At 56.6% G+C, this 27,831-nt stretch overlaps 1 protein-coding gene and 1 long non-coding RNA gene across 2 annotated transcripts; one reads left to right on the top strand and one right to left on the bottom strand.

The window, feature by feature from the left end:
* Nucleotides 1–11,749: 11,749 nt before the first annotated feature.
* Nucleotides 11,750–14,929, bottom strand: LOC132669254 (uncharacterized). The gene is made up of 2 exons (XR_009606055.3): nt 14,682–14,929; nt 11,750–12,914 (listed from the first exon to the last, which is right to left on the bottom strand). It is a non-coding gene; the product is annotated as an uncharacterized LOC132669254 (long non-coding RNA).
* A 415-nt stretch (nt 14,930–15,344) lies between these two features.
* DLL4 (delta like canonical Notch ligand 4) lies at nt 15,345–24,710 on the top strand. The gene is made up of 11 exons (XM_060618908.3): nt 15,345–15,743; nt 15,855–16,124; nt 16,628–16,685; nt 17,534–17,797; nt 18,224–18,284; nt 18,372–18,502; nt 20,055–20,224; nt 20,393–20,612; nt 21,813–22,515; nt 23,032–23,140; nt 23,637–24,710. The coding sequence occupies exons 1-11, from the start codon at nt 15,678–15,680 to the stop codon at nt 23,640–23,642; spliced, it is 2,058 nt and encodes a 685-aa protein (XP_060474891.1). The 5' UTR covers nt 15,345–15,677; the 3' UTR covers nt 23,643–24,710.
* The last annotated feature ends 3,121 nt before the right edge of the window (nt 24,711–27,831 follow it).

Genomic DNA, 27,831 nt, shown 5'->3' with positions numbered 1-27,831 from the left:
AAATTATACACTTGTGTCAAAACACATATGAAATATTAATAAAGCTCGATTTATTTTTTATTTTTATTTTTTAAAGTTTCTTTTTGAGAGAGTGAGGGAGAGAGTAGTACGTGCAACACGAGGATAAGCAGGGGAAGAGCAGAAAGAAAAGGAGAGAGAATCCTAAGCAGGCTCCACTGTCAGGGGCGGAGCCTGGAACTCACAAACCCTGAGATCATGACCTGAGCCAAAATCAAGAGTCAGATGCTTAATGCACTAAGCCTTCCAGGAGCCCCCAATTTATTTTTTAGGCAAAAGATACGTTTCGGTAGACGTCTTCCTACTTCCTCCCACCTCTGGACGGATGGCCTTGCCCACTCCTGCACTCAGCCCACTGCAGAGCACATAAAACTGACTGATAGATGAAGGCAGGACTGATAGATGAAGGCAGCTCTTTTGGAGCAGACCGTCCCACCTTGCAGGAAGGTACAGGTCATGGGGGGCAGCTCGTTTTCTTAATACTTTGGAAATCACAAACAACTGAGTAACCCACATCTGAGGCTCTTTTATTTGTTGTTAACTTGAAAAGAATCTTGGTCGTCTTCAAGTAAGGCTCTTTTGGCACCGTGGTAGTCATGTTTCAGCTCCCTACCCCAAAGGCCCAGCTAGCCTGTCCCTAGGGCCACAGCACCCCACTGCAGAAAGTGAGCATTTGTCAAGGAAGAATGCATAGGCCTGTGTATGTGTGTGTTTCGTGTTTGTGCGCACGCGTGCACACACATCCGGGGTGTGCCCGTCCAAAAGAGCCTGTTCAGGGACTGCCTCTGTTTTCTGGTCTGCTGACTGTTGGGGCTTCATGCAGGTCACACAGGCACTGAGACACCTGCCATTAACCCTCCTGACCTGAGTCATAAGAACTTCTGATACTGAATCATATACTTTATCTCATCTCATCTGCATTCTCACAACATAACCATTTAGACAGGTGAGGGGGGTATCAATCGGTCCCTGATGGAGGGGAGGAGCCCAAGGTGCAGGGAGGAAAGGGAATTGCCCAAAGTCACACAGTTTGACAGAGCTGGGTCTCCTGTGTGTTCCCACTCCTCCCAGGTTGTCTCTCTTCGAGTCCTGCCCCCCTGCACCTGGGGTAGCCTGCTGTTCTCTGTTCCCTAGAGAGAAGATGAGCCCAGGACCCTCTCCCTGGCCTCGGAAATGAGGCCCAGCCATGAGTCAACCCTCTTAGCATGGACTAGGCGCCCCACAGGCAGGGGATCAGGGTCTGACTTTTCTGCCAAGCCAGAGTTGCCCCTGCTCCAAGGAGCCTGGCAGGCTCTGGGGCCAGGGCTTCCTCCTTCATTTAAGACTTCAGCCCCGTAAGCATGGCAGAAGGGGAGGGTGAGGGGAGGGCTCAACCTCCAACCCCCCTCCCCCCTCCCTGACAGCTGTAATCTGCTTGGGAAAATCTCTCTCTCTCTCTCTCTCCCCCCTTTTTTTTTTTTCCGCACAGGAAAAAATATTAGTTGTCCCGATAACAAGGAAAACAAAATCCAGCGCAGGGCATCAGAGACTTCCTGAGGCGGGAAACAATGTCCAGGGAGTTCAGTGGAGAAGCCCGAGCTGGGAGGCTGAGGGGGAGCTGAGAGAGGACACTGGTCCAGGCCTATCCGGCCAGCGGGGGAAGGGGATGACAGATCGAGGAACTTGGAAAAAAGATTTCCCCCCCAAAACCTTGAAGTCTGGCCCGTTGAGATATATCCGGGAAATGATTCAGGAGCGCGCACGTCCCAAACGGGATCAGGCCCCATCAGCGCAGGTGCTTAGAGTCTACCTCTCTTCCCTCCTTGTCCCCAGTCTATTCTCTCTGGCGCTGTCCTGGGCCTGGGGAACTCGAGGGGTAAGCAGGTGGGTCCCTGCTTGGGGGCCTGGAGAGGCTATGGGCACCCCACGGACACCCATCCCCCCCCAGGCTTCTCACCTTATCTGCCCCAAGGTTGCTTCCCACCGGGGTCGGGGGTCCAAGAAGGGGAGGGCTTCTCCAACGGCTCCACCCCCAAGCCTAAAGGACTCTGTTGCCCACTTCCCAGGGCACTTGGGTTGTTTGGTCCAGTGGGTGTGGCCTCTGAGCACAAGGGGCTCTGGGGAGAGGCAAATGAGGCCGTTTAAAGCAGGGCTCTGTGCTCCCTGTGAGAGGTGGTTTTCAACCCTAGAGGCGATGCACATGGGTCACTTAGGGAGCTTTAAGAAAATACCAGTACCTCCTAAGCCTCATTTCTGAACGAGCATATCAAAATCTCTAGGGTGCTGCTCAGGGGATTCTTGTGTGTAGTCAGGGCTGAGAACCCCTGTTCCATGACCCTGTGACCGTTTGGTCACTTGCTAGCTTGTCCCCTTCACCTCTGCCATCAGCACTGGCCCCTTGGTTCCAGACTGAAGCTCCTCAGAAATTATCACCTAGCTGATGGCCTCCAGAGGTGCCTGCCAAGTTCCCTGACCAGCTGGAGGCCAGCTGCCTAACCCAATAGGAGGTTCTGGGTTACCGCTGCCCCTTCCCTCTGCTCCTTCTCTTCCCCCTTGGGCAATGATGCCTGGGGCCTTTGTTCTCAGCCAACAGCAGTGTGACCAGAAACCTACCCACAGCTTAATTACAGCCCCATTCACTGGCTGTAGGCTGGCTACCTTCCCCACTCAACCTGCCGACTCGACTCTGACTCTCGTGCTCCGCATCCCCCACTCCACATAGCCTGCAGCCCAGGCAACTCCTCCCCACATCTCAGGGTCAGAGCCAGCTTTATTCTTAGGAAGGCCAGAGGTTCCTTCCTCCATATGCCCTCAGCCCTTGCTCTGCACAAAGCCTAGGGCTCTCCTGGCGGTCTGGGCTGTGAGCACAGGAGCTGTAATTATCAACAAGGGCTGGGGGCCTTGCCAGGGCACTGCTGTTGTGCCCTGCCAAATACTGGGCTTACATGGTAAACCCTTTGAAGTGAGAGACCATTCCTGGTTCATTTTTGATTGTTCATAAACATGTACCAATCACCCAAGTGCTAGGTCTATGGGGAGATACACCTGGAGAGAGGCACAGTCCCTCCTCTCAAAGGCCCTTCTTAAGACAAGGAAGAACTGGGGTGACTGGCTGGCTCAGTCAACAGAGCATGTGACTCTTTTTTCTTAAGCAGAAACTTTTTTTTTAATGTTTATTTTTGAGACAGAGAGAGAGAGAGGGAGAGAGAGAGAGAGGGAGAGAGAGAGAATGAGCGGGAGGAGAGGCAGAGAGAGGGAGACAGAGGACCTGAAAGCAGGATCTGCACTGACAGCAGAGAGCCCAATGTGGGGCTCAAACTCACTCAAACTGTGAGATCATGACCTGAGCCGAAACAGACACTTAACCCACTGAGTCACCCAGGGGCCCCAAGAATGTAACTCCTGATCTCAGAGTTGTGAGTTCAAGCTCCATGCTGGGCTCAGAAATTACTTTAAAAAAAGAGAGGGACTGGGGCACCTGAGTGGTTCAGTTGGTTAAGCATCCAACTTCGGCTCGGGTCATGATCTCATGGTTTGTGAGTTTGAGCCCCGCATCGGGCCCTGTGCTGACAGCTCGGAGCCTGGAGCCTGCTTCCGATTCTGTGTCTCCCTCTCTCTCTGCCCCTTCCCCACTTGCACTCTGTCTCTCTCTGTCTCTCTCTGTCTCTCTCTCTCTCTCTCAAAACTAAATAAACATTAAAAAAAACTAAAAGAGAGAGAGAGAGAGAGAAGGAGGGACATAAGGAAGGGCTGTAATGAGCTATCACAATGAGTTCTCTGAAACTGGCTTAGGAACACCCTATCAGTATAGTGTAGGGAGTATAGCAACTACTTCATAAATGTTTGTTGAGTGAATCTCTGTTCCTGAAAAGGAGCATAGTATGTCCTTCCCCTAGCTGTACAAATAAAGGGAGATATCTCAGGGGTCAGGGACAGTGTGAGGCTCCATTGTATCAGATAGGGTGGGGAAGGGATAAAATGAGCCAGGGCGTGCAGCCTGGCTCAAGAGAACTCACTAGGTCCCTTTGTGCTCCTGGCCAGGTTTTTACCAACTAAGGGGGCTTGGAAGTTCCCAGGGTCTGTCCAGAGGGACTGTGGGTTACCATCCCCTCTGCCCAAGTGGTCTTGCCCACCTGGAGAATCACCAGAGATGCTGAGAGGCAGGACCACAGAACAGGCTTTTCCCTTCTCCTAAGGGGGCCTTCTTGGCCCGGGATTCCCAGGGGTCTCCCCTTTCCCGATGGAGGAGCCCAACCCAGCTCCCAGCCCCCACCACAGCGTTTTCCAAACAGGTGGAGGATGCTATGGACAAGTGGCCACCTGGCTGCTAGAAAGGGGAAGCCCCACCTGCCCCTGGGGCTTCCATCTCCCCAGGGGAAACAGTTAGCTGAGAAGCCACTGCCTGCTCCCCAGAAGCTTAGGCTCTGACCCTTGGCCTGGGCAGTGGGCAGCAGGCTTCAGGAGCTTGGGGTGAGGGGGCTTAGAAGGGAGGGGCTCCAATCCCAGCTGCCTAGCTCTGGGTACTAACAGGCCATGCCGGGGGCAGCCGAGATTGAGGGGGGCACCACCACCTGCTTTTCCTTGTTTTGTTTTCAGGGCACTAATTACTGTGCTGAGCTCCGAGCTGCCTAATGAGGCCGTTTGGATTTCCTGTTGTTCTGGCTTCCCAAGACCCTTAAAGGGCCAGCATCGCACTAGGCGCGTGCCCGGGTGGGACACCGACCATTCCAGTGAGGGTGAACACAGAGGGGCTATCTCTAGGCTCAGCCTGAATGCCAAGGGCAGTGACAAGGGGATGGTCTGATACTTCCTGGCTACTCACACACTTCATGGGGACTTGCTCAGAAGTGCCTGCACCGGAAGCAGGAGCTTCAGAACTGTATAGCTTGGCCAGACCATGCATGGGGTAGGGTGGGAGGGGGAGGCAGGGAGGCAAGGAGGCCAGGGCTGAGGAGGAAAGGCTGGTGATGTCACCAGTGCCCAGACTGTGAGAACCACTGCAGAACTAGGCAGGAGGGAAACGCCATGACGTCCTGTCCACCCGCCCCCCCGCAACTACAAAATAAACACTTGTTGTCTGAGCAGCCAGCGCCACTTCCGAAGGGGCAGGCTAACCAGGCGAGTGGCCCAGAAATGGGCCCGAGCCCAGCTTTGAGCAAAGGCCTTTGGGCCAAGTTGGATGCACAAAGGCCTGCAGGTCAGGCTGCCCCTAACTCAGCCCCTCCATGGCACACCACACAATAGGGCTTACAGGATGCATTAGTACCTTCTGCACCTTAGGGCTCACCTTTGCACATGGAGGAGCTGAGCATGGCTGGAGGTGCCAGGGAGCCCCTTTCCATGCTTGCCACAGGCTGCAGATGGAATGGCAAGGCAAGTAGGGGAGTACCCATCTGCCTCAGCCTCCCTCAGATCTGAGGCACAGCCTCAGCCCTAAGGCCTGTCCCAAGTGCCCCTCAGGCTGCCCCAGACGGTGGATCCTCTGGGTCCCAGGAGCCCTGGCCTGCAGCACCCTCCCCCACAGACAGGGTGACGACATTGTTGTTCTTATACGGGGCCTTCCGCCTGGAGTTCCGGCTCCGCTAAATGGTGGGAATGAGGGTCCCAGGGACAAAGCCAGCCTGGTTCCCGCAGCCACCTCAGAATGGACGGAATCCCCATTGTGTGCGGGCGCCCTGTGCCCGCCCTCCCCTTGCCCGAGCCGGACATGCCAACAAACAGCTCATTGAGCTCGGGGGAGGGGCCCGGGGACAACAATGTCCCCCAGCGGGCCAGGGCAGTGAGCTCAGCTGGGGGTGGGGGCTGTCATGGAGGCCGGAGGGCGATGATCTCAGCCTGGGGAGGGACGGCCCTTGCGACAAGCTGACCTGAGCCTGGCCTCTCCGGTGAGGCTGAGAAGGGCTGACCAGGGCTGGCCTCACCCTGGCTGCCCCACCCCTGGGCCGAGCTGGGAACTGACCGGGGCTTCTCACGCTTAAACTGCTCCAGCCCAGGGCGCCAAGCAGGCGCAGCAGGGGGCTCACAGGACACAGCAGAGCCACCCCAGATCCAAGAGACTGGTGGACTCTCCCTGTGGCAGTGCCTTTCCTCCTCAGGGAGGCCCAGCCCAGAGTCCTCCCACACCACCAGCTCACAACGACCACAGCAGGACTTTTGGGTCAATAAGTGGATGTACTTTCTATAACTAGAACTATCTAAAGAGCAGGATCAGCCTGGGAGGGGGCGAGGATCCTATCCCTGGAGACACTCAACCTCTTGGCTACAGAATATGGGGTTGGTCTAGATGTCCTTGAGAGCTCACCTCACCCTGAGCCTCTTGAGACACCTATGGATTTCCTTCGTGGGATCCAGGCCGGAGGTTGGATGAACCCAGGCCTGATCCAACCCTTTCTCCTCTTCCAGGCAAGTCTGGGCAGAGCCTCAAGGCTCTGAGAGAAAAAGGAGGAAGAGGGAAGGACTTTCAGGGAAAGTGGCATGGCCAGAGTGGCCCCCACCCTCAGTACCGGAGCTGGGGAGCCCTGATACTGGTCATGTTTGCAGGGCTCTATCTGGATGGAAAGTGAGGGCTGTGAGGAGAAAGCAGATGCTGGTAAGAAAAGTGTGGGGTCTATCCCAGCAGGTCATCAGGGGTCTGGCATTCTCAGGTATCCAGCCACCTCAGGGGCAGGACCCAGGCATCAGTGCACACCTGACTACCAGCCAGAGGTGCAGATAGTCTCCTAGCTGCCTCTAACCTTCCCTTCGTACCTCCCTGCTCTAGACCACCTTGCATGCCACTGCCAGGTGGTGGCTGACCGCCCTCCTCTGCTCAAGAACCCACAGGTTCCCTAGTGCCCCTCAGTCAAGTCTAAATTTGTCTGCTAGGTTTCCATACCCTAACTATCTAACCTCATGTCCCACCCTCCACAGGTGAAATCTCTTCCCGCTCTACCTACTTCATTTCCACCCTGATACTTTTCCTCTCTCCATTCTCCCTGCTGGGAATGCCCCCTCTTTCTCTAAGATCCACTCTTTTTTTTTCCATCCACCCCCAGTGCAATCCTCCTCTCCCACAAAGCCACGCTTCACCCCTGAAGCCCCGTTCCCTCTCTGAATCCTGGTTCCAAAGGTCATCACATTTCTTTTCATGGGCCTTGATATCATCTCCACCTCCCATGTTCCTCTTGGCATCACTGCCCTTAGCCTAGTGCTAGGCACATGGTAGACCTCATCCAAAACCAGCTGACTGATGGACCCAAACTCACATCCACGTGTGGCCCTGAGAAAGCCAGACATCTTTCTGGCTGCATCCAGAGATGCAGTGCACCAAAGATGGGTGCACACATCTTTGCCTGCATCCTCTTCTTTCTTCTTTTTTATTTTATTTTTAAGTATGCTCCACACCCAGCATGGAGCCCAACATGGGACTTGAACTCACAAACCCTGAGATCAAGACCTGAGCCAAGATCAAGCATCGGACACTTTAACCGACTAAGCCACCTGGGCACCGCTGCATTCTCTTCTTTTGATGGCAGTTTGATGATTTGTCCTGGGTTTCCCTAGCTTCCTCTTTACCTGGAGAAGGGCTATGGTAATGGTGGTAGTGATGAAGCCACCTGGGAGAGGAGGGGAAGCAAGAGGCGGGGGGGGGGGGGGGGGGAAGTTGGCCATAAGGCAACACAGGGATCTTGGTGGCAGAATGGCTCCAATGACAGGAGTATTCATGCTGCTCAAGCAGGACTCAGGAGACAGGGGTGAGTGGGTACAATAGAGAGTCAAAGCCTATTTCTAAATGTATAGAGTTAACTGAGGCTGTTACTGAAACCCCTGGTGTTGGAGACCCTGAGTATTCATCATTGCTCTAGAAATTCTCTGTGAGGTCCCAGACCTTAAATCCAGCCAGCCCCTTTGCTGCAAAATTCCTGTGGCTGGACAGCTCCATAAGGCTTGTTTTTCGAGAGTGGTGGCCAGAAGGCTGGGGGCAGGAGAGGCAAAGTGGCATTGGCTCACAGTGGCCTAAGATTGTCCAAAAAACTTCTTGGGGGTGAGAGGATGCTCTGGTCCTGGTGCCTCCCAGGCCTCTCTGGACTTCTTCCCTGGGGACAGTCTGAACACAAGAATTCTATGGGCTGGAGATTCTTTGCTAATCACAGTCAAGGCAAGTTACTTATTAGCAAGCATCAACATGCAATTCTCATCAACTCCAGAGGAGAGTTCAACCTGGATGAATAACTGGGATACATAGTGTAGACACTGTCATAGGAAGTTCTCCCATATGTCTAACCTAAGTCCTTCCTGCCATAATTGAAGCCCATTTCCTCTCATTCTGACCATGGGAGGAGAAGGAGACAGCCAGTCACCATCCTTTGCTAAAGACCCATCACCTACTTGACCATGGCAGTCAGATTCCTCCTCAGCCTTCTCCAGGGAGCCATGCCCTGCCTGCTCAGGCAGCTGTTCGGAGTTGGCACCTGTCCCTGATGTCTTTCTCTCTCCATGAGAGTATTTGAAACACAGCACTTCCTGGTTCAGGCCTGACCCTTCCCTCCAGTGAGGCTGTCTGAGTAGCCCCCACTCCCAGGTTCCTAGGGCTGCCTGTACCCTATCTCTTGCTTGCTTCAAGTCCTGAGTAGCAGCTGGGATCAGAGATCAGAGGCTGTGTGGAGAAATGAGAGGTCAGAGTTCCTTCCAGGAGATGAATTGTTGCTCGGTGGAAGAAGGTGAAGATCACACAAGGACCTGGGGACACCAAGGGGTCAGGGACAACACTGAGCCTGGATGGTAATGGAATGCCAAAGCCGGAAGAGGGGAGTGTGGGCCGAGTGGGAGAGTGGGGCTTGGGAGAGCTTCCCACCTATCAAAGTTTACAGAGAAGAGAGGTTTCAGAGATAAGTGATCTGTATGCTGGGGAGGGGCAAGAGGAGAGCACAGTGGAGACAGGCCAGCCAGAGGAGAGAGGACGAGTGCGAGTGCATGAGGAGGCTTCTTCCAGGAAAGAAAAACCTCAGCTAGGGAAGCCAGTCCAAGATCTAGGGCCCAGATGAACCTTTGCTTTCAGGCTCTGCCCCCACTCCCTCCATCCTTCAGCACAAATTGGCAGAAGGTTCTCTCTCAGTCCCATCATGCTTAGCAGTGTCTTTGCCCTGTACCCTCTGCTCTCTAGCCCGTAAACCACCTGTCAGGGTCCTCCGCACCCTGAGGGATATGGGCAGGAGTCAAGGGTAGGCTGGGGCTTGGCCTGCAGCCTGAGGGTCCCCATGCAGAGGCCTCTCTGAGCCTTCCCTCTTTTGCCCTGAGCCTCCCTGTTCATTCACTAGGGTGGGGACAGGAAGGAGCAAGGGAAGGGGAAGCCAGGGGCTCTGGGAAAGTTGCCGTGGAGGCTACCATAAACCCCGGACTCCTCTGTGTCTGGAAATACCCGCTGCATGGCTCCTGACCCTAGCTTTCCAGGCATCCCCTGGGTTTGGCAAATGAAGCTGGGGCAGCTGCTGGATCGCCACCAGTGAGGACCCTTGCTTTCAGCTAGGAGGTTTCCACCCTGCTCCTCCTTTCTCTCCTTTTCTCTTGATCAGCACACAGGAGGCCTCGGGAGAGCTTCCTTCTTATACAATTAAGAGGGGCTTCTCAGGTCAGGGGGCCTCAGCTTCTCCTCTCTTGAGCCCATTGTCTCTGCATGCTAAAATGTTCTCCTAGAAGGAGAGGGCCCTGTCCACACCAATAACTCCAGCTCCAGGTGCCAGAGGCCCTGGTCTTCCAAGAAGGCAAAGGAGACAGAGTGTGGGGCTAGCCTCAGACCTTGGGCTCCTGGGAACCAAGGAGATTGAAGGTGGGAGGCCCTCCTGGTCTCACGAGGAGCCAGAGCAGGCACTCTGCCTCATGCTCAATGGTCTTACCCATTCAGACATCCATTCTTTGAAACGTTGGGTCATCAGTCATGAGCCACCATCCAGTAGACAGTCCAGCCCAGTCTTTGGACCACCCAGCCCTCTCGGTGATGTGGGGAGGGCTGAGTCCCCCGAGTTGCCAGGAGCCTCAATGACCAGGGCAATTCAGAAGTTGACTTCTCCTTCCTCCTACACACCTCTGCTTTAAAACACCACTATGAAGGAGGGCTGCCATCTTAAGACCCACACTTGGCCCTAGCAGGAGAAATATCTCTGGAAGGTCAAGGCCATGGGCAGTTGGTTCTTCCCACCTTCATCTCTTCTCCAAACCCATTCTTCAAGCTTCAGTCTTCTCCCTCCAGCCAAGAACCTTATCATATCCTCTTCCCACAAAAGACTCTTACAGTCAAGGTTTTCTACTAGGTCCACCTCCTTTCCATGCCCCACCTGGCTTTCCTTGCTTTTTTTTCTGCCCTTTGCTTTCTTGCCTCATCCCTTATGACTATTTGCCTCCAGCTATCCCTTTTTCTTCCCTTCCTCCTGGACCTCATTTGATGTCAAGGATCTCCCTTCTACTCCAAGTCTGCCCTTGGCTGTCAGGATGTCACCTGAGGGAAAGGCAACTAATGTTTATTGAGCCCTGCAAATGTGTAATCAGATATAGTCCCTCAGTCACTCTCCCTAGTCGCTATTATTATTATCCCCATTGCACAGAAAACTGAGGGGCTTGAGTCAGAGTTAAATTACAAGCCCCAAGAGAGGCACCTGGCTGGCTCAGTCAGTAGAGCATGTGACTCCTGATCTTGGCATTGTGAGCACATGTTGGATGTAGAGATTACTTAAAAATAACATTTAAAAAATACTTCTTAAAAAATAAAATAAAAATAGGTCCCCTGGGTGGCTTAATCAGTTAAGCATTGGACTCTCGATTTCAGCTCAGGTCATGATCTCATGTTTGTTGAGTTCGAGCCCCACATCAGGCTCTGTGCTGACTGTGGAGCCTGCTTAGGATTTTCTCTCTGTCTCTGACCTTTCCCTGTTCACACTCATTTTCTCTCTCTTTGTCTCTATCTCTCTCTCAAAAATAAATAAATAAACATTAAAAAATAAGGGGTGCCTGGGTGTCTGAGTTGGTAAAGCAGCCAACTTCAGCTCAGGTCATGATCTAGCAGTTCGTGGGTTCGAGCCCGATGTCTGGCTCTGTGCTGGCAGCTCAGAGCCTGGAGCCTGCTTCGGATTCTGTGTCTGCCTTTCTCTCTGTCCCTCCCTGGCTCTCTCTCTCTCTCCCTCTCTCCCCCTCCCTCCCTCTCAAAAATAAAATAAACATTAAAAAATTAAATTAAATCAAATTAAATTAAAATAAATTACAAGCCCCAAGATCACATGGTTGAGAAGTGCCAAAAACCAGGTCCATGTTATGCTTATTCACCAGACTCAGCCAGAGCGGGCGCTGGGGAGAGGCCCCCATTCCAGCTCAGCCCTCTCCGCATCGCTATCATGGAGAGGCTTCAGGACTCGGTGTCTCTCGAAGTCCACGCCCCAGGTCCTACCCCTTTCTCCTTACAGGGGCTCTCACATCTTATCATCAGCCACTGCATCCTGTTCCCCCATGAAGCCCCAAATGAGTCCTCAAGGCCACCGCTATGTCATCATCTTTTCTCCTCCATCAGCCTCAGGCCTGTCCTATGGGAAACCCACTCTGTTCCGCGGGAAAGACCCTGCGCAGGCAGTTCCTTGTAGGGACTTGAGAAAGGTGAAGGAGGCCCCGCGGGGCACCGCCTGCCGAGCGGGAATCCCTGCCCTAACCGCTGGCGCCCCTCGAGGGGAGGGGTGAGGGCGGAGGTGGTTCTGCGGCGGCATCTGTCCCAGGCGGGCGGGAAGCTGCTGCATTAAATTGTAAAATCGATTTATTGACCGGCAGGTGCGAGCAGCGGCAGATGGAGAGTAGCGCTGCCGGGGCGCATCTGCGGGGAGCGGCGGCATCGATCCTGGCCCCCCTCCGAAACCCGTCCGTCCCGGGCCTTTCTCGTCGGCTCAATCCCAATTGCAGGGCCAAGGTCCGCGAAAAACTGCGGCGCCTGAGCGGCTAGGATAACTCGGTTCCCTTCCCCTCCCCCCTCCTGGCCTCAGGGCTCGGGCTGCGCCCCCACGGCTGGCAGGCCCTGCCAGCCCCACTGCCCCAGTTGGCACGCGGCGGGCCGGGCTGACGCGTGGCAGCGCCCTGCGGCAGATGAGGCACGCGCCGGCCTCATTTCAATGTGAATGGATCGAAAGGAGCAGCCATGTGGCAGCAACAGTTTGCAAATCTCCCCGCCTTCTGTGCAGCTCCCCGGCCGCGGCTCCCTGCACGTGGCCCCTTCTCTGCTGCGACCGCAGCGGCGCCCCTCAAGGCTTAAGCGCCCCGCCCAAACCAGGCCCTCTCCCCCGCCCCTGGCCTGCCCAGTGGGCTCTGTGGCCAGGCCTCAGCCGTGCTCCTACCTGGGCGCAGTTTGCCCGGCGGAGACCGGGAGTAGGGGGAGGGCGAAAAGACGCTGGAAGCCTCGGAGCTGGGCTCTTGGCTCCGGGGGCTGGGGGGCGAGCAAGGCTACCTAGTGGGGGAGGGGTCCAGAGGCTCTATACAGCCCCTGTTGTACCCCGAAAACCCGGGGTCAGCTTAGGGGCATGGCTGGAAGGCAACCTTGGCGCTTCAAAGTCCCAGGTGCGGGTGGTGCCTGCTGGGGGGCTGTGTGCAGCGGCCAAAAGGAGAGGGTAACAGAAGCAGAAGTGCCCTGCAGGGGAGGCTGTGGGCCTTGCACGATGCCAGGACTGAACCCTGCTCTGGCTCCTGATGTTGTCAGTGCGGGTCCAGATGAGGGCCGGTGGACTTTTAGAAGGTCCACAGTCAGTCCAGGGGAGCCTATGTCAGTTGAGGCTTGCACCCATGCCAAGCATCAGCATAGGGGCAGGGGCAGTAGGCACCCAGGAGGGTCCAACTCCATGTGGTTTGCAGCCTCCGATGGCCTCATGGCCTCCTGCTCCTGGTGGCCCCCAGGACACATGCTGGGTTCTTCTGGTCTGGAGTGGGAGAAAAAGAGAGGAGTCCCAGCTGTGGATATTTGCATTTCAGTTCTGGGCCTGCAGCAGGACCCTTTCTTGCTCAGCAAATGTAGGCAAAGAGGGACTCCAGCAGACTGGAGCACTGGTGGCTTTTCAGGGCCAAGGGTGGCATCTTAGCAGGATAGTGAACTTCTGGGACAGTGCCCAAGTGGCAAATAGATGCTTCATAAATGCCTTTTGATGATGAGGAGAATTTAACCCTTTCCTCCTCAAAGAGGATTTCTAGGTCTCTGGGATCTCTTGCATTTTGCATCCCTGAGGATAATAATACCTCTGTTTGGTCCTTGACTATTTGCAAAGTGCTTTGGGGCACATTAGTCAGGATGTGTAACAAGGGTAGAGAGTGTCCCAGATCTACCAGTATTGAGCAAGATGCATCCCATAGGGCTGGATGTGTCTCTTGAGGGTCAGACAAGTGCCAGAGTCAGAAAAGGAGTGAGTTCTTCTGAACTCCTAGGCTAGGATTTGGAGGTGGAAGCGGACAGAACTAGGCAGGGATGGATGCCAGCTCAGAGGAGAGCGAGGAACACTCTTTGGCATCCTAGGCAGGTCTAGGGATCATAGAGTATGGGTGGAGAGAGGGTGGGGAACCCACTTGTCAGGATCGCTGGGAGGCAAGCCCTGGGCTCCCCCTCCCTCGGGCCTGGGGACTCCGCCTGCCCATAACCTACATTAACTCTGGAGCGCAGCCTGGGCCCATCTGCCGGCCCCCCGCCCCACCTCGGTTCCCCACGCCAACCCGCTCGCGCCAGATGGTGGCTGGGAGGGGTGGCCGTGCGTGGGGGACCCCGGAGCCCATCTCCTCATCTCGCCCCTCCCCCAACCCACGCTCCCAACCTCTTGTTTCTCATCCTTCCCCCCCAATCCTCCAACACCACCCACAACTCAAAAAAATCAGACCGTGCGAGGCATAGGCAGCTGTTGTGCTCCACTGCCGTACCTCCCCCCCCCTACGGCCTTCCCCCCGGGCCCGCGCCGCGTCCCTGCCCACCGCCTCTCCCCTCCCCCACCCCCCCACCCCCGCGCCGATCTTATCGCTAGACGACAGCCATAGCTGTGCGGGCGGGCTGACAGCTGAAGCCACCGGGCCCCCGCTGCCCTCAGCGTCGCAGAGAGAGAGAGAGAGATCCCCAGCACCCCCGAGACTGGGAGAAGGCGGCTCTCCCTGGTCTAAGGCCTCCGGGGATCATGCCGGGTTCCGGGAAAGCAGCTGCACTGCCGCCGCTCGGAGAAGTGGGGCCACCCAAGGGAGCCGCGAAGGCGAGACGGGTGAAGCCGCCTGAAACTCAAATGAGTCCGCGCGCTTTCAGTTCCACTCTGCATCTTGCCCCTATGAGGAGAGGACCCGGGTAGCCCGACCTCAGCCCCTCACCAGGACTCTCTAGTGGCTTGAGCCAACGCTGGAGCCGGGGGAGTTCCACCCTGCCCCAACGGAGCGACAGGACGCGGGAAGGGGCTTGGGGCTGCTAGGGTGGGGGGAGACTGTGGGCAGTGGAATTGAAGCAGAACCCAGGTGAGGTGAGGCGCTGGAGGCGGGGTCAGACTCTCATTACCATACAGCTGAGGACGCGCCCCCCCCTTCTCAGACCTCGGGGACCACGCCCCCTTCCCTCATCTCCCGGACCACGCGTCTAGGGGCTGGCACCAGTGGAACCCAGGCTGGGGGCAGAAGGGAGAAGGCACGCGCTGGACACGCCCCCCGCAAGTAGGGAGGGAGACGCCTACCAGGTGGAGGATGGGAGCCCCTGAGAGCCCCACAGTCTTAGACTCAAGTCCCTCGCCTTGGCCAGTGTGGTCACTGAGAGGTTAAAGCGTCCGCTGGCTTCCCTCCTGCGCTGGGGACGCGAGGTGGGTGGGCGCTCACAGGTTGCGGGCCGAGGAGACTACAACTTCCGAAGCTCCGGGAAGAAGAAGATCCAAGTCCTTCCGTGCTATTTTCGCTTTGCGAGCTTAAGTTTCTTTTACCTGCTCAAAGGCTGAAGGTAACTAGCGCCGGCTGCGGACAGACCGCCTACCGGGACTCCCCAGTGTCTCCGCCTCCAAGACCATCCGGGAACCACTCGCTCACCTCCCGCCCCATTCCCCCAGGCCCTCCCCCTCCTCCCATCGCCGGGGTCTCGACCCGTAACCCCTTGGTCGCGGAGAACTGGTCACTTTGGCACGCGCAGACTTAGGGGACCTAGGGACTGAGAGCGCCACTGAGGGGCGGGGACCTATGTTTGACTGGCTGACGGAGACAGGGGATGGCGGGGGCGGAGGCCCCCTCCAGGCCGTGCTGGGGCTGTAGCGCTGGAGGCCCGGAGGGGAGGGGAGAGTGACCATGGGTTCTGAGTGACAGGCGGCGAAGAGAGGAGCCAATATATATAAGGAAGGCTCCCGAGCGCGCAGGTTTCAGTAGCGGCTCAGAGCGCAAGCTGGAAACACGAGGCCAAGAGCCGCAGCTCGAACCGCCTCAGTGCGCTGTACCCGGGCACTAGCCCGCTTGCAGCCCCAGGATTAGCCCGAGGACACGTCCTCAGTCCGGCCACCGCCCAGCCGCCCTCACCTGGATTACCTACCGCCGCAGCTGGAGCAGAGCTAGCGAGAAGGCGAAGCGGGAGGAAAGCCCCAGAAGAGCCTGGCTTCTCAGGGACCCCTCTGGCGGATAGACGCGCGGGAAAGCGGCGTCCCAAACGAAGCCAGCTACAGGGCGGGCGCGGGGAGAGAGCGACGCTCCAGGGGATGGCAGCCGCGTCCCGTAGCGCCTTTAGCTGGGCGCTACTGCTGCTGGTGACACTTTGGCAGCAGGTAACGTCCCGCGCCCCCTCCACCCCCTCCCGCCGCTCCCTGAGCCTGAGCCCTGGGCGTCTGCCGAGCTGACCGCTCCCCTTCTTCCTTCCCTCGGTCTCTGTGCAATAGCTCGCAGCCGGCTCCGGAGTCTTCCAGCTGCAGCTGCAGGAGTTTGCCAACGAGCGCGGCGTACTGGCTAGCGGGCGGCCGTGCGAACCCGGCTGCAGGACCTTCTTCCGCGTCTGCCTTAAGCACTTCCAGGCGGTCGTCTCGCCCGGGCCCTGCACCTTTGGCAGCGTCTCGACGCCTGTGTTGGGCACCAACTCCTTCGCCGTCGGGGACGATAGTAGCGGCGGGGGACGCAACCCTCTTCAACTCCCTTTCAATTTCACCTGGCCGGTGAGCACAGCCGGGGAGCACTGGGAGGTCACGAAAGACGTGAAGGGGGCTCCCTGGGCCCAAAGCCCTCTCCCCAGATTTCCTCGCTTCCAACTAAACAAAACAAAAAACAAAGGGCGCTCTCTTTTGATACTTTCTTCCGACTCTCTCCTGGGACCTCATCCTCAGGAAAGCTCTCACCAGGCTCCCTCTTCCCACTTCTAAGGCCTATCTTCTCCCAACTCTTGGGATGATTTTTATTACCTACTACCCCGGCGCGTTTCCCACCTTCGAATGACTCGCTAACATTCCCCTGTCTCCTAACCCTTGTCCCACTCGGGGTTCTCCTCTCATATTCCCTGGTCGCGCGATGCGGCGCACAGACACGTTATGTTGACCCGGGAGCCGTAACTGTATCCTGCAATTAGATTAATTAAACCCGCTGCCGCAAGGCACCCCCATCTCCCCCCCTTGCTTATCTCGCGCTCTCTCTGTCTTCCCCCGCCCCCTCCTTTGGCCTCCAGGGTACCTTCTCACTCATCATCGAAGCTTGGCACGCGCCAGGAGACGACCTGAGGCCAGGTGAGTAGCTCGCTCTGCCGCCACAGGGGGGCGACACAGCGCAGCGCCGAAAGAGTTAACCTGTAAAAGGCGGGGGAAGTGCGGGGTGGAGGTGGGGAGGAGGGGGGGGCAGGACGCTAAGCTCAGCCTGGAACTGCGCCCCGCGCTGGATGCTCGGATTCCGCCCGCTGCCTGGACTCTGAGCACAATTGCGTTTCCTGCGGGTTATTTTTGGCGTGGGAACGCGGGGAGCACGGCGGTGAGAAAGGCCGAAGCTGCCAGCGCCGCTGACGGGCCCCTTCCTGTATTTTACACCTTTTGCGAATTCCGCTCCTTTGGAAAGGGAATAATGGCTTTGGGATGTTGTTCTGACACAGAGGAAAAGGATATTTCAGCAGCACAACAATTCTCACTTTGAAAAGGAAAAAGAAAAGCATTACCCATCTCTGAGGGCAGAACCCTTGAATGGGCACCAGAGGACCCCTTGCTCACAGTGTCCTTCCAGCCTGGCTTTCTTTCCTTTTTCCTTTTTCTCTCTCTTTTTTTTCCTTCCTCATTTTGACCTCTTTTCCTCTTTCTTGGTCTGTCTGCCTCCAGAACACTGGGATATCTTAACACCCTTCTATTGTCCCTTTTTTGAATGGTATCAGGCATTCAGCACCCACCGGCGCGTGCGTGCGCGCGCACACACACACACACACACACACACACACACACACACCTAGAAGCTAAGCAGTGGGTCGCTTGGGTTCCTCTGGCCTGTGCTTGCTGGCAGGTGGGGATCATCTGGACTGTTGGTTTGATCCAGCAGTTGCTGGCACTCTCAGGGACTGGCTGCCCTTCCTTGACCTGGCCCTCTGCCCCTTCAGAGGCCTTGCCACCAGATGCGCTTATCAGCAAGATCGCCATCCAGGGCTCCCTAGCTGTGGGCAAGAACTGGTTATTGGACGAGCAGACCAGCCCTCCCACGAGGCTGCGCTACTCTTACCGGGTCATCTGCAGTGACAACTACTATGGGGACAGCTGCTCACGCCTGTGCAAGAAGCGTAATGACCACTTCGGCCACTACGTGTGCCAGCCAGATGGCAGCCTGTCCTGCCTACCCGGCTGGACTGGGGAGTACTGCGAACAGCGTAAGCAGCCAAGCTCCTGTCTACCTGGTGTGTGTGTGTGTGTGGGGGGGTTCCTGGAGCAAACACAGTGGCCTCTCTCTGGCCACAGCCTACCTCCCTCACTGAGCAGGTCTGGGCTGCCCACTAGCTGGGCCTCAGGAACAGGTGGGGATGCTTAGGACAGGTGTGGACTCTGACCTCTCTCTTCTTAGTGCTCCTCCCCATCTTGCCAGAGTCCAAATGACCCTGTTACTGCATTCCATCCAGCTTGGATTCTCCTTCCCTGTGCCACTGTTTCCCTTTATGCCCCCATGGCTCCTCTGGGAGGCCAGGAGTGGGAAGTGAGCCCAGTAGAGCTGGGGGGCAACCCCAGGGCCAGGAGAGGGAGAGTCGGACTTAAGAGTCCTTGGAATTCCACCCTCACCCAGCTCTGTTTTCTTTCCTCAGCTGTCTGTCTTTCTGGCTGTCATGAACAAAATGGTTACTGCAGCAAGCCAGCAGAATGCATGTGAGTAGGGGACAGGAAGCAGTGAGGAGGGAACTGTCTCCTGGCCAAGCCCTCACCTCATGGTCAGCTTTTCTTTTTGCTCAACAGCTGCCGCCCAGGCTGGCAGGGACGCCTGTGCAACGAGTGCATCCCCCACAATGGCTGTCGCCATGGCACCTGCAGCATCCCCTGGCAATGCACCTGTGATGAGGGCTGGGGGGGCCTATTCTGTGACCAAGGTGAGTCAGGGCAAAGAGAGATGCAGAGGGCATGAGAGAGATGGGCACGGGGTGGGAACCAGAAGTGTCACACTTCTTACGTGGCCACCACTGACTTGGCTTTCCCAGTATCCTTTAAGGAGTTTAGGACTTTTAAGGATCCCGACAATTGGCCTAGAATGAGATTGTGGGTCCTTCTTGCTCAGGTGCTGGGGAGGCAGGGTGGCTGGTGAAGCCCAGAGGATGACAAGTTGGCAGCCTGGAAGTTGCACTCAAATTCCAGCAAGGCCAAGGAGGAGGGATGCTGGGCTTAGTTCCTCTTTCTACCTTGTAGTTACCTATTAACCCCCTAAGTGTTTGCTTACCTGCCAGCCCTGTTTGAGCAGCTCTCCCTCAAACAGCTGTCTGGTGGGGTGTGCCCACCAGCTGCCCCGAGGCTGTGGGTGAGCTGCGCCTCTGGGCGGAGTGACATCTAACCGACTTCTTGCTGTGGGCAGAAACAGCCTCCCTTGTTCTTCCCCATTTGCATTTGCCAGGCAGCTGCCTGAGCCCACAGTCAAGTTCTGGGTTTGGGGAGGGCGGCTGGTCACTCTTCTGGCTGTACAGGAGTCTGCCAGCCCCAACCGTGGTGGCGGGGGGGGGGGGGGGGGGGGGGAGGGAGCCTCTTCTCCTTCATCCTGGTAGCCAGCTGCAGCATGTGTCTCCCATTTTCAGGGTCAAATAGGGTGGCTGCTGCCATGGAGACACCAGCACCAGGCTTGGGAGGGGTGGGCAGGGGGCTTGCCAGGATAGAAAGAACTTGTCTAGGCTCTGACTTGCTGGCAATGAGGGGCTTGGAATTCAGCTCCTGTATTCTGTGTGTGTGTGTGTGTGTGTGTGTGTGTGTGTGTGTGTGTGTGTGTTGCTTTCTCCCTCCTCTCCCCTACCCCAAACACACATACACACCTGGTTCCTGCCCATTCTCTTTCCTCTTCCCACATTTGCTCCCAGGTGACACGGTCATATACTCATCATATGTAAACATAGCCCTTACAGTCTGTATATTTGCTCTACATTTGCTCCCTCCCTGTCCTTCTCAAGTAAGAAAACAAACACTTATATTTCAAAATACTCTTGTAACACATTTCCCTTTTTAAAATACCTGGCCACTACTTACAGTGGCTTTGGCCCCTCTCTACCATTTCTACCTGTTAAAATTTTATCCCTCCTTCTGGGTGAATCTCAGCTGCCCCTCCTCCCTGAAACCTTTTCTGACTTCCCCCTCAACATGTGGCCTTGCCATCCACTCCTCTTCCTTCTCTTCATTCTACCCTGGTGGCCAGTTGTTGTAAGCTTCCTAGCAGGCAATTGTCCCATCTGTGGTTTTTTTCAACTTTGGCTGCTTGCACCAGTCAGATGTGGTTCAACGTGCCTTGATATACATGACTGGAGGAGGAGGGAGGGTAGTTGGGTCAGGACAACTTTGAGTTGAAGCCTCTGGGCCAAACACCGACAGTGAACCTGCACTACATGGAGCCTGGAGGTAGGGAGCATTCTACAGCCCTCCTCAGCTGGCTGGTTCCTGCCTCCACAGATCTCAATTACTGCACCCACCACTCTCCATGCAAGAACGGGGCAACGTGCTCCAACAGTGGGCAGCGGAGCTACACCTGCACCTGTCGCCCAGGCTACACTGGCGTGGACTGTGAACTGGAGCTCAGCGAGTGTGATAGCAACCCTTGTCGCAATGGAGGCAGCTGTAAGGTGAGCCTCAGGCTGGCGGTGATCTGGCCAGGCAGTGCCCAGGCATGCCTACCCCAGGTGGCCAGTGGACGTGCAGCCATGGGCAGACATTGTGGGCAGGTGGGGTCTAGCACCTAGCATCCTTACCCCCCAGGGTCTGACTTTTGCCCCTTTTTGGTCTCTCTCCAGGACCAGGAGGATGGCTACCGCTGCCTGTGTCCCCCGGGCTACTATGGCTTGCACTGTGAACACAGCACTTTGAGCTGTGCAGACTCACCCTGCTTCAATGGGGGCTCTTGCCGGGAGCGCAACCAGGGGGCCAGCTATGCCTGTGAATGCCCCCCCAACTTCATGGGCTCCAACTGTGAGAAAAAGGTGGACAGGTGTACCAGCAACCCATGTGCCAATGGTGAGTCTTATTGCCTCGCTAACCTAGTGGGCCAGTCTTAGGACTAAGAGCGCCTTCTGGTGAGGGAGGGTCAAGAGAGGAGCGAGGCCGGGTCTGTCCCTCTAGGCAGGCTGAGATGGTCCCAACCTGCTCTGGACAGTGAAGAGCCTATGTAATCATCTGGGTGGCTTTGGAAGAGGAGCAGGTGGGCAGTGGGTGCAAGCTTTAGGAGGAGGAGTGATGGGTACCCTGCTTCACTTCTTATCCTCACATCAGAGCCCTCTCCTGGCTCTGGGTGGCCTCTGGCCCTCCCCAGGAAGTCCTGGGCTCGGGAGAGGGACATGTGAGATCTTGTGTCCCTCCTAGAAGGAGGCTGGCACAGTCAGGGCCCTACTATTGAAGGTGTCACCTTGCCCCGTGGCCATTTGGAACCTGGCATGGCACAAGACATCTGAAATGCTCAGCATCTTGGGGCACCTGGCTGGCTCAGTCCGTAGAGCATGCAACTCTTGGCGGTGATCTGGCCAAGTTTGATCTGAGTTTGAGTCCTGTGTTGGGTGTCGAGATTACTTAAAAATCAAATCTTAAAAAATTTAAAAAATAAAATCTTCAGCAACTTTTAGGGGTGCAAGTCATGCTGGTTATCTTTGTCTCCTTGGCCTCCTGGTGACCTTCCATGAGGCAGGCAGATAGCTCCATGCAGGAGAGAAGCCTCAGGAGCTGGAGAGGAGTTGGAAGGGCTGAGATGAAGTCTGTTCTCTAGCTAATCACTGTGTTAATTCTATTAACTGATAATTACATTTATTTATTTGAGCATTTACTATATAGTAGGCATGTGCGCCTCCCTTCATGCGTCATTCTACCTAGCCCTCAGAGATCTCCTATGGAGGGGATAGCATTACACTTTAATTTAACAAGTGAGGAAACTGAGGCTTAGAATAAGGCAAAGCAACAGGTGCCAGGTTCCCTTCAGCTTGAGGGAGACAGCTGAGATTCAAACCCAAGCATACCTGTTCGATTCTACTGTGAAGCTCTGTAAGATGCCCGTAGTTTTTATACATGAGCTCACTGAGGCATACAGAGCCAGAGGCACCCTCAAGCCCAGGTCTCCTGACCCTTGGTACAGTGCTCTCTGTAGTGGGATCTGGGGTAGGGCACTTACCCACTGCACCAGGGGGGTTCCAAGGTGATTGCTGACTTGTGCCCCATATATACCCACAGGGGGCCAGTGCGTGAACCGTGGCCCGAACCGCATGTGCCGCTGCCGTCCTGGATTCACAGGCCTCCACTGTGAACTCCCCATCAGCGACTGTGCCCGCAGCCCTTGTGCCCACGGCGGCACTTGCCATGATCTAGAGAATGGGCTCATGTGCACCTGCCCTGCTGGTTTCTCTGGCCGGCGCTGCGAGGTGCCTATTCCTGGTGACGCCTGTGTCTCAGGACCCTGCTTCAATGGGGCCACCTGCTACCCTGGCCTCTCCCGGGACAGCTTCGTCTGCAACTGTCCCTATGGCTTTGTGGGCAGCCGCTGCGAGTTCCCTATGAGCATGCCACCCAGCTTCCCCTGGGTGGCTGTCTCTCTGGGCGTGGGACTGGTGGTGGTGCTGGTGTTGCTGGGCATGGTGGCAGTGGCAGTGCGGCAGCTGCGACTTCGGCGGCCTGATGATGGCGGCAGGGAGGCCATGAACAACTTGTCAGACTTCCAGAAGGACAACCTGATCCCTGCAGCCCAGCTCAAGAACACAAACCAGAAGAAGGAGCTGGAAGTGGACTGTGGCCTGGACAAGTCCAACTGTGGCAAACAACAGAACCACACACTGGACTATAATCTGGCCCCGGGGCCTCTGGGGCGAGGGACCATGGCGGGGAAGTATTCCCACAGTGATAAGAGCTTAGGGGAGAAGGCGCCACTGAGGTTACACAGGTGAGCAGTGCCTAGAGGCCCAGGGCCTGGCCACAGAGCCCTGCATGGTACTCCCTGGGCTCCCCAGGGCAGGCAGAAGGCTGGCACCAGGCCCCTGACTGCTCTTAAACAAACAGGGAGTTTTGCTACTGACAGAAAGCTCCTCCAACAAGATTTCTGCCAGGGGTCCTTCATGCCTCTTCCTCATGCATTCATTCATCCATTCATTCACAAATGTCATATGTCCACACTGTGTCTCTTCTGACTTCCATCTTTCCATTGCATGGCTTGCCTGTAGAGGCAGTGCTGGCTTTTTTCAGGCCTGAGACCTTGGTAAGGTTGGGGGTCTTGTGGCTCTCATAAGGGGCTGTTCCTAACTGCTCCCCCAGGCTAGCATTGGGCATCCTTGGTCCCTGTGTCCTCTCAGAGCCACCCCTGCCAGGGCCCTTTGGCTCTCCATCATCCAAGTTAGCGCTCCATCTGCCCCACCATCCCTCTCCCATCCCTCCCTCACCGGCCTGTCTTGTGTTCCCTCAGTGAAAAGCCAGAGTGTCGGATATCAGCGATATGCTCCCCCAGGGAATCCATGTACCAGTCTGTGTGTTTGATATCAGAAGAGAGGAACGAATGTGTCATTGCCACAGAGGTGAGTGCTGGGCTCGCCTTCCCTTCCAGCGTGTCCCCACCTGCCATTTGGGGATGGGAAAGAGGCCTGGTTACTTTCAAACCCCGGGTGGGTCAGAACCCCTCCTTGGCAGGCCAGGTTCAGTGGCTCTTGGGTCCTGGCTGGCCTTGTTGCCACAGAGGGTGTGAAACAGGAGCTGGGCCTAGCTCCTCTTGCTATGTTAGTGCTGGGCTGGGCAACCGCGGCACCTGGCCAGCTCCCCGGCACTGCTTTCAAGCAGTTGATGAGAGTGTGCCCTTCCTGCCCCTTCTTGCTGCTTCCTCCACCAGCCCACCTCACGAACACAGGCTCCCAGGCAGTGCATGTATCAGGGCAGAAGTCTGGGAAGGGCTGCCCCACCTTCTTCTCTTTACCCCAGCTGGCTGAGTGGCTTCTCTCAGGGAGGCCCAGGGTAGCCTTGGAGGCAGTGCCAGTGCTCCAGGGTAACCTACCTCCCCACTTTCCACGTGATCCCCAGGTATAAGGCAGGAGCCTTCCCAGGACATCCCAGCTTTGCCCCAGCAGCTGGATCTTCCTTCTGCATTGTTTACATTGCATCCTGGATGGGACATTTCTTAATATGCAACGTGCTGCTCTCAGGAGGAAGAGGGAATGGCATGACCTGGACAGACTGTGAACTTGCCAAGAGACGCAGTACCCTTCCACGCGTTGGGGTGTCTGTCTGGCATCAGCTTGGCGGCCGTGCCAGCCAGGGGAACAGAGAGGAGAGGTGCCACTGGGACCTGCCCTGCCAGCTGTGGCCTTCAGAGGGCTCCTCTGGGGATCTGGCCTCTGTTCCAGAGGGAGAGGCTGTGGTCCCCTGGGGCCTGGAGCTGCTGTGGCCTCCACTGGCATCTGTGTTTCCAAAAGTGCCTTTGGCCCAGGCTCCATGGTGACAGCTGGGTCCAAATCAGAGAGGAGAGAGGAGGCCAGTATGGGCAGGGCCATCTGTGGGCCAGGATACCACCAGGTGCGGCTCTTGGCAGGAGTTGCCCTGCAGGTGAGGTGAGCGCCTGAAGCGGGAGGAGCACTTTCTGCCCCGTGCCTGCAACCACTGCATGTGGGCCTTGCTCATAACTCCACTCCAGCTTCTCCCTGGCCAGGGCCCTCTGGGAAGGGCTGTTGGTAAGACTCATTTGGCTTCCACAGCCTCCGGCCTTGCGTGCCTCTGGGTTCCTGTGAGCAGACAGGTGGAGGGCATGCCCCATCTGTCAGCCAGGGACACCAGGCCCAACTGGGGAGCTCAGGGCAGTGATGCTGGAAATTCTAGCGAGGGAGAAGTGAGGTGCTGTTGCCGCCTAGGCCCTTTCGTCCCTCAAACCATTCCTACAGCCTTGAGCCTACACCCACTACTGCCCCCAGACCGCCCTTGAAGCCGATCTTCAGAAATCAATAATATGAGTTTTTATTTTGTTTTTTTTGTAGTTTATTTTGGAGTCTAGTATTTCGATAATTTAAGAATCAGAAGCACTGACCTTTCTACATTTTATAACATTATTTTGTATATAATGTGTATTTATAATATGGAACAGACGTGTACAGGAGTTTATTACTTCTTGGGTCCTGTCTTTGTGATGGCAGAGTGGGAATCCTCTCTCTATCCTCTCTGACTCCCCTTCTCATATTGCTGCTGGCCGCCCTGCCAGAACCCCCAGGACCTGTGCATGCACTTGGTCTTGGCCTGGCGGGCTCCTTCCAAGTCCTTGCAGAGCCCCGTCTCACCATCCAGTCCCAGGCCTATGCCAGCCTTCCCCGCCTGCTGGCTTTCCCCCTGTGCTTCCACCATAACTTGAGGGATATGCCCCCTGACCTGAATTATCCTCCTTTCTTTCCTTAAGCCTGAAAGTTGTGGGGCTCCCTAGTCAGCCTGGGAGATAGAGGAATTTGGGGAAATTCCTGTTTTCCTCTTTTCAAAAGGATTCACTTATTGGACAATGGGGTCTCTGAACCATAATGACATCAGGGTCCTTTCTCCTGCCATTGCAGGGTTTTAGATGGACTGGCACCTACATACTCTTTTCTCAGTCCAGTAGGGCACTGGTCTTGGTGGGGAGGGCCTTACCTTAGGTCTGCACTCCTTGCAGCTGGGCAAGGGTGCTGAGTCTGGACACCTGGTCCACCCAGAGCTGCAGGAATTTATTGAAGACTGCAGGGAGAGGAGAAGGAGGTAGCCTTCCCTGGGACCAGGTTTCTCTGGCTGAGGCACTAATGAGCGAGTTTCAGTCTCTACTTCATGTCTATCTTCCTCTAAGGTGCAGGATTGTCCTAGGGGTGGTCCCTAGGGGGCCACAGTCCTCTCTCTACAGCCACAGGCATACGGCATGGAGAATAAATGACGAAAAAATTGAGCTGCTGGCAAAAAGCCAAGCAGATGCTCCCAGCTCAGCCTGTCCACAGTAAAGCAACATAGGCCTACCAGATGCTCCCCATGGAGTCCAAACGTGTGCAGTGCCCTCTTGCAGTGGGCTCTTGACCTCCCTGACCTGGGAGCTTATGCCAGAGACCTGGGAGCAAGGGACCTCAGCTCACCCACACTCACACACACGCTCCAAGCCTCACTCTTGCTCCCTGTTCCCCTCATTGCACACACAGGGTATCAAACAGGAAAGCATTCAGGGAACCGTTCCCACAGCCTGAGCCGGCAGCAGGGGGAAGAACAACACGACCTCACTCTTCCTGCCCAAAATGAAACAGGAAAGCAGCTCCCGGGCCCTGGGGGCTGGGGAAACTGGGCTGGGACACAAGGCAGATGACGAGGCTCCCATGTGGGGGACAGGTAGGACACCCGCGAGCCTGCACGTCCACACAGCCAGGCTGTGCTGAGCTTCACCAGCAGTCAGCCCCTCCGAGAAGAGCCTTGGAGGGTAGCTGACTAGCCAAACCCACTCATTGGCTCTGATACCCTAGCCACGGAGCCGGAAGAGCCCACCACATAGGCTTTCTGGGGAAAAAGGGGATCTAAGCACAGGTTCGGATTCAGCAGCTCCAACCAGTATCCCCACTTCTAGTGACAAGAAGAAGCAGGGCCAAGCAGCTGGGGTGTGAACAGGCCACAGCAGAAGCCCTCCTATCCCTAGCCTGGAGGTCACGCCCTGAGGGTCCAGCCCCTTCTCATAGGTAACCCAAGACTTTCCTGATGGAGTCTTCAGGTATACAGGAGAGGTCCCAGGCTTGGCAGAAACAAAGCCAAACAGAGCACTGGGAAATGCTCTCCATGGTTTAGCAAATGCCCGTTTCATTCGCCCGAGTATTTCATAAGAGAAATCAGAGTTCAGTGGTTCCTTAACAGGCTGGAGGCAGTGCCCAGCCCAAAGGCTAATCTGGCCCCATGGTGACCTCCAGCTCTGGGGACAGCTGCTTTTCCAGGGCCCACTGGCTCCTAACCACCTGCATCTCTCTGTGGGGAGATGAGTCAGTAAGAGGCCGTGACTGGAGGAATGCCTTTATCCTACTTGTTAAACCAGGGCCCCCTCCCCTGCCTTAGCACCAAGGTCAGACTGGTTAAGGGGTAGGAAAAAAGGACAGTGGCTCCTATCCGCTCCCTCCATCCTAGGCTAGATAAGGCCATCACACTCAGGCAGTAATGGATGGATGCTACATCTCTGATGGGGACCCACACACAAGGCTCTCCTGTCCCTGCATCTCTCCCAGCCCTTCCTAAGCAGGATCGGCGAACCCAGCCCTCCGTCCCACGTGGCCTGCCGCATTCCGGGAAGGGGATGGAAGTGATTCACTCAGGGAACTGTGACTGTCCCTTCCCGGGGAGAGGATGCGACTTCCCCGGGTGGCCGCGCCCAGGGCGCACGGTTCGGCCCCTTGGCCCAGCCGTATCCCGGCAGACCCGGAGCCCCGCGCGGCGGAAAATGCAGGTGCGGCGCTCTCGCTGTGCCGGCACTCCACCTGCCGCAGCCGCCGCCGCCGCCGCCGGGCGCCCCGGAGGTCCCGCAGCTCCCCGCCCCCCGCGCTCTTTGTTACAGCCCGACTTCCTGTTTGCGGCCTCCCGACCCCGGCTCACTTCCCGGGCCGGGAAGCTGCCGAAGGCCGCGAGTTTCTCGGAGACGCCCCCACCCGCTAGTCTCCACCTCCTGCCTCCCCTAATCCCGCCCCCGGCCTGGGAGTCCACGCGGGGCCGGGGCCGCGGCAAGCGGGTGTCGCCGGCGGGCCAGCGGGCCGGACTGCCGGGTCCCCGCTGCCCGGCACCAGAGGGCGCTGCGCGGCCGGCGGGGCTGCGCACGGTTGGGGACCGCAGTCTCTCGCCGGGGGTCCGGGGTCAGCCCTTCTCAGTCCTGGGGCCCCGACGAGACTAGCCGGGGGACGGGGCGGCGGCCACGAGTTCAGTTTTTGTCTCTGTGGCGCAGAGCTCTCTACAGGCCCCCACCCCGAGGGAGTAAACTGAAGAGAGCTCAGCGCAAGCCTCCGGGAAATACGCCTCAGGGTATCCAGAGAAGCGAGATTCTTTCGCATACAGACAGCTCCCCCCACCACCTCCCAGTCCTCAGTCCTCAGCCCTGGAAAGGGCGCCGGGTCTGAGTTGGGAGACTGAAGTTCCTTTGCAGCAACACTTCTCATTGCCAGGTGACCTGGGACACAAGTCCATCTATTTCTGCATTCCTTCCACACTGATCAAGCACCTTTTATACGCCAGTCGTTGGCAATAAAACATGGTCTCTGCC

This window comes from Panthera onca, chromosome B3 (genome assembly GCF_046562875.1).
Source record: "Panthera onca isolate mPanOnc1 chromosome B3, mPanOnc1 haplotype 2, whole genome shotgun sequence".
NCBI lineage: Eukaryota > Metazoa > Chordata > Mammalia > Carnivora > Felidae > Panthera > Panthera onca.
The sequence above is the reverse complement of the archived record's forward strand: the minus strand, read 5'-3'. Positions and strand labels throughout refer to the sequence as shown.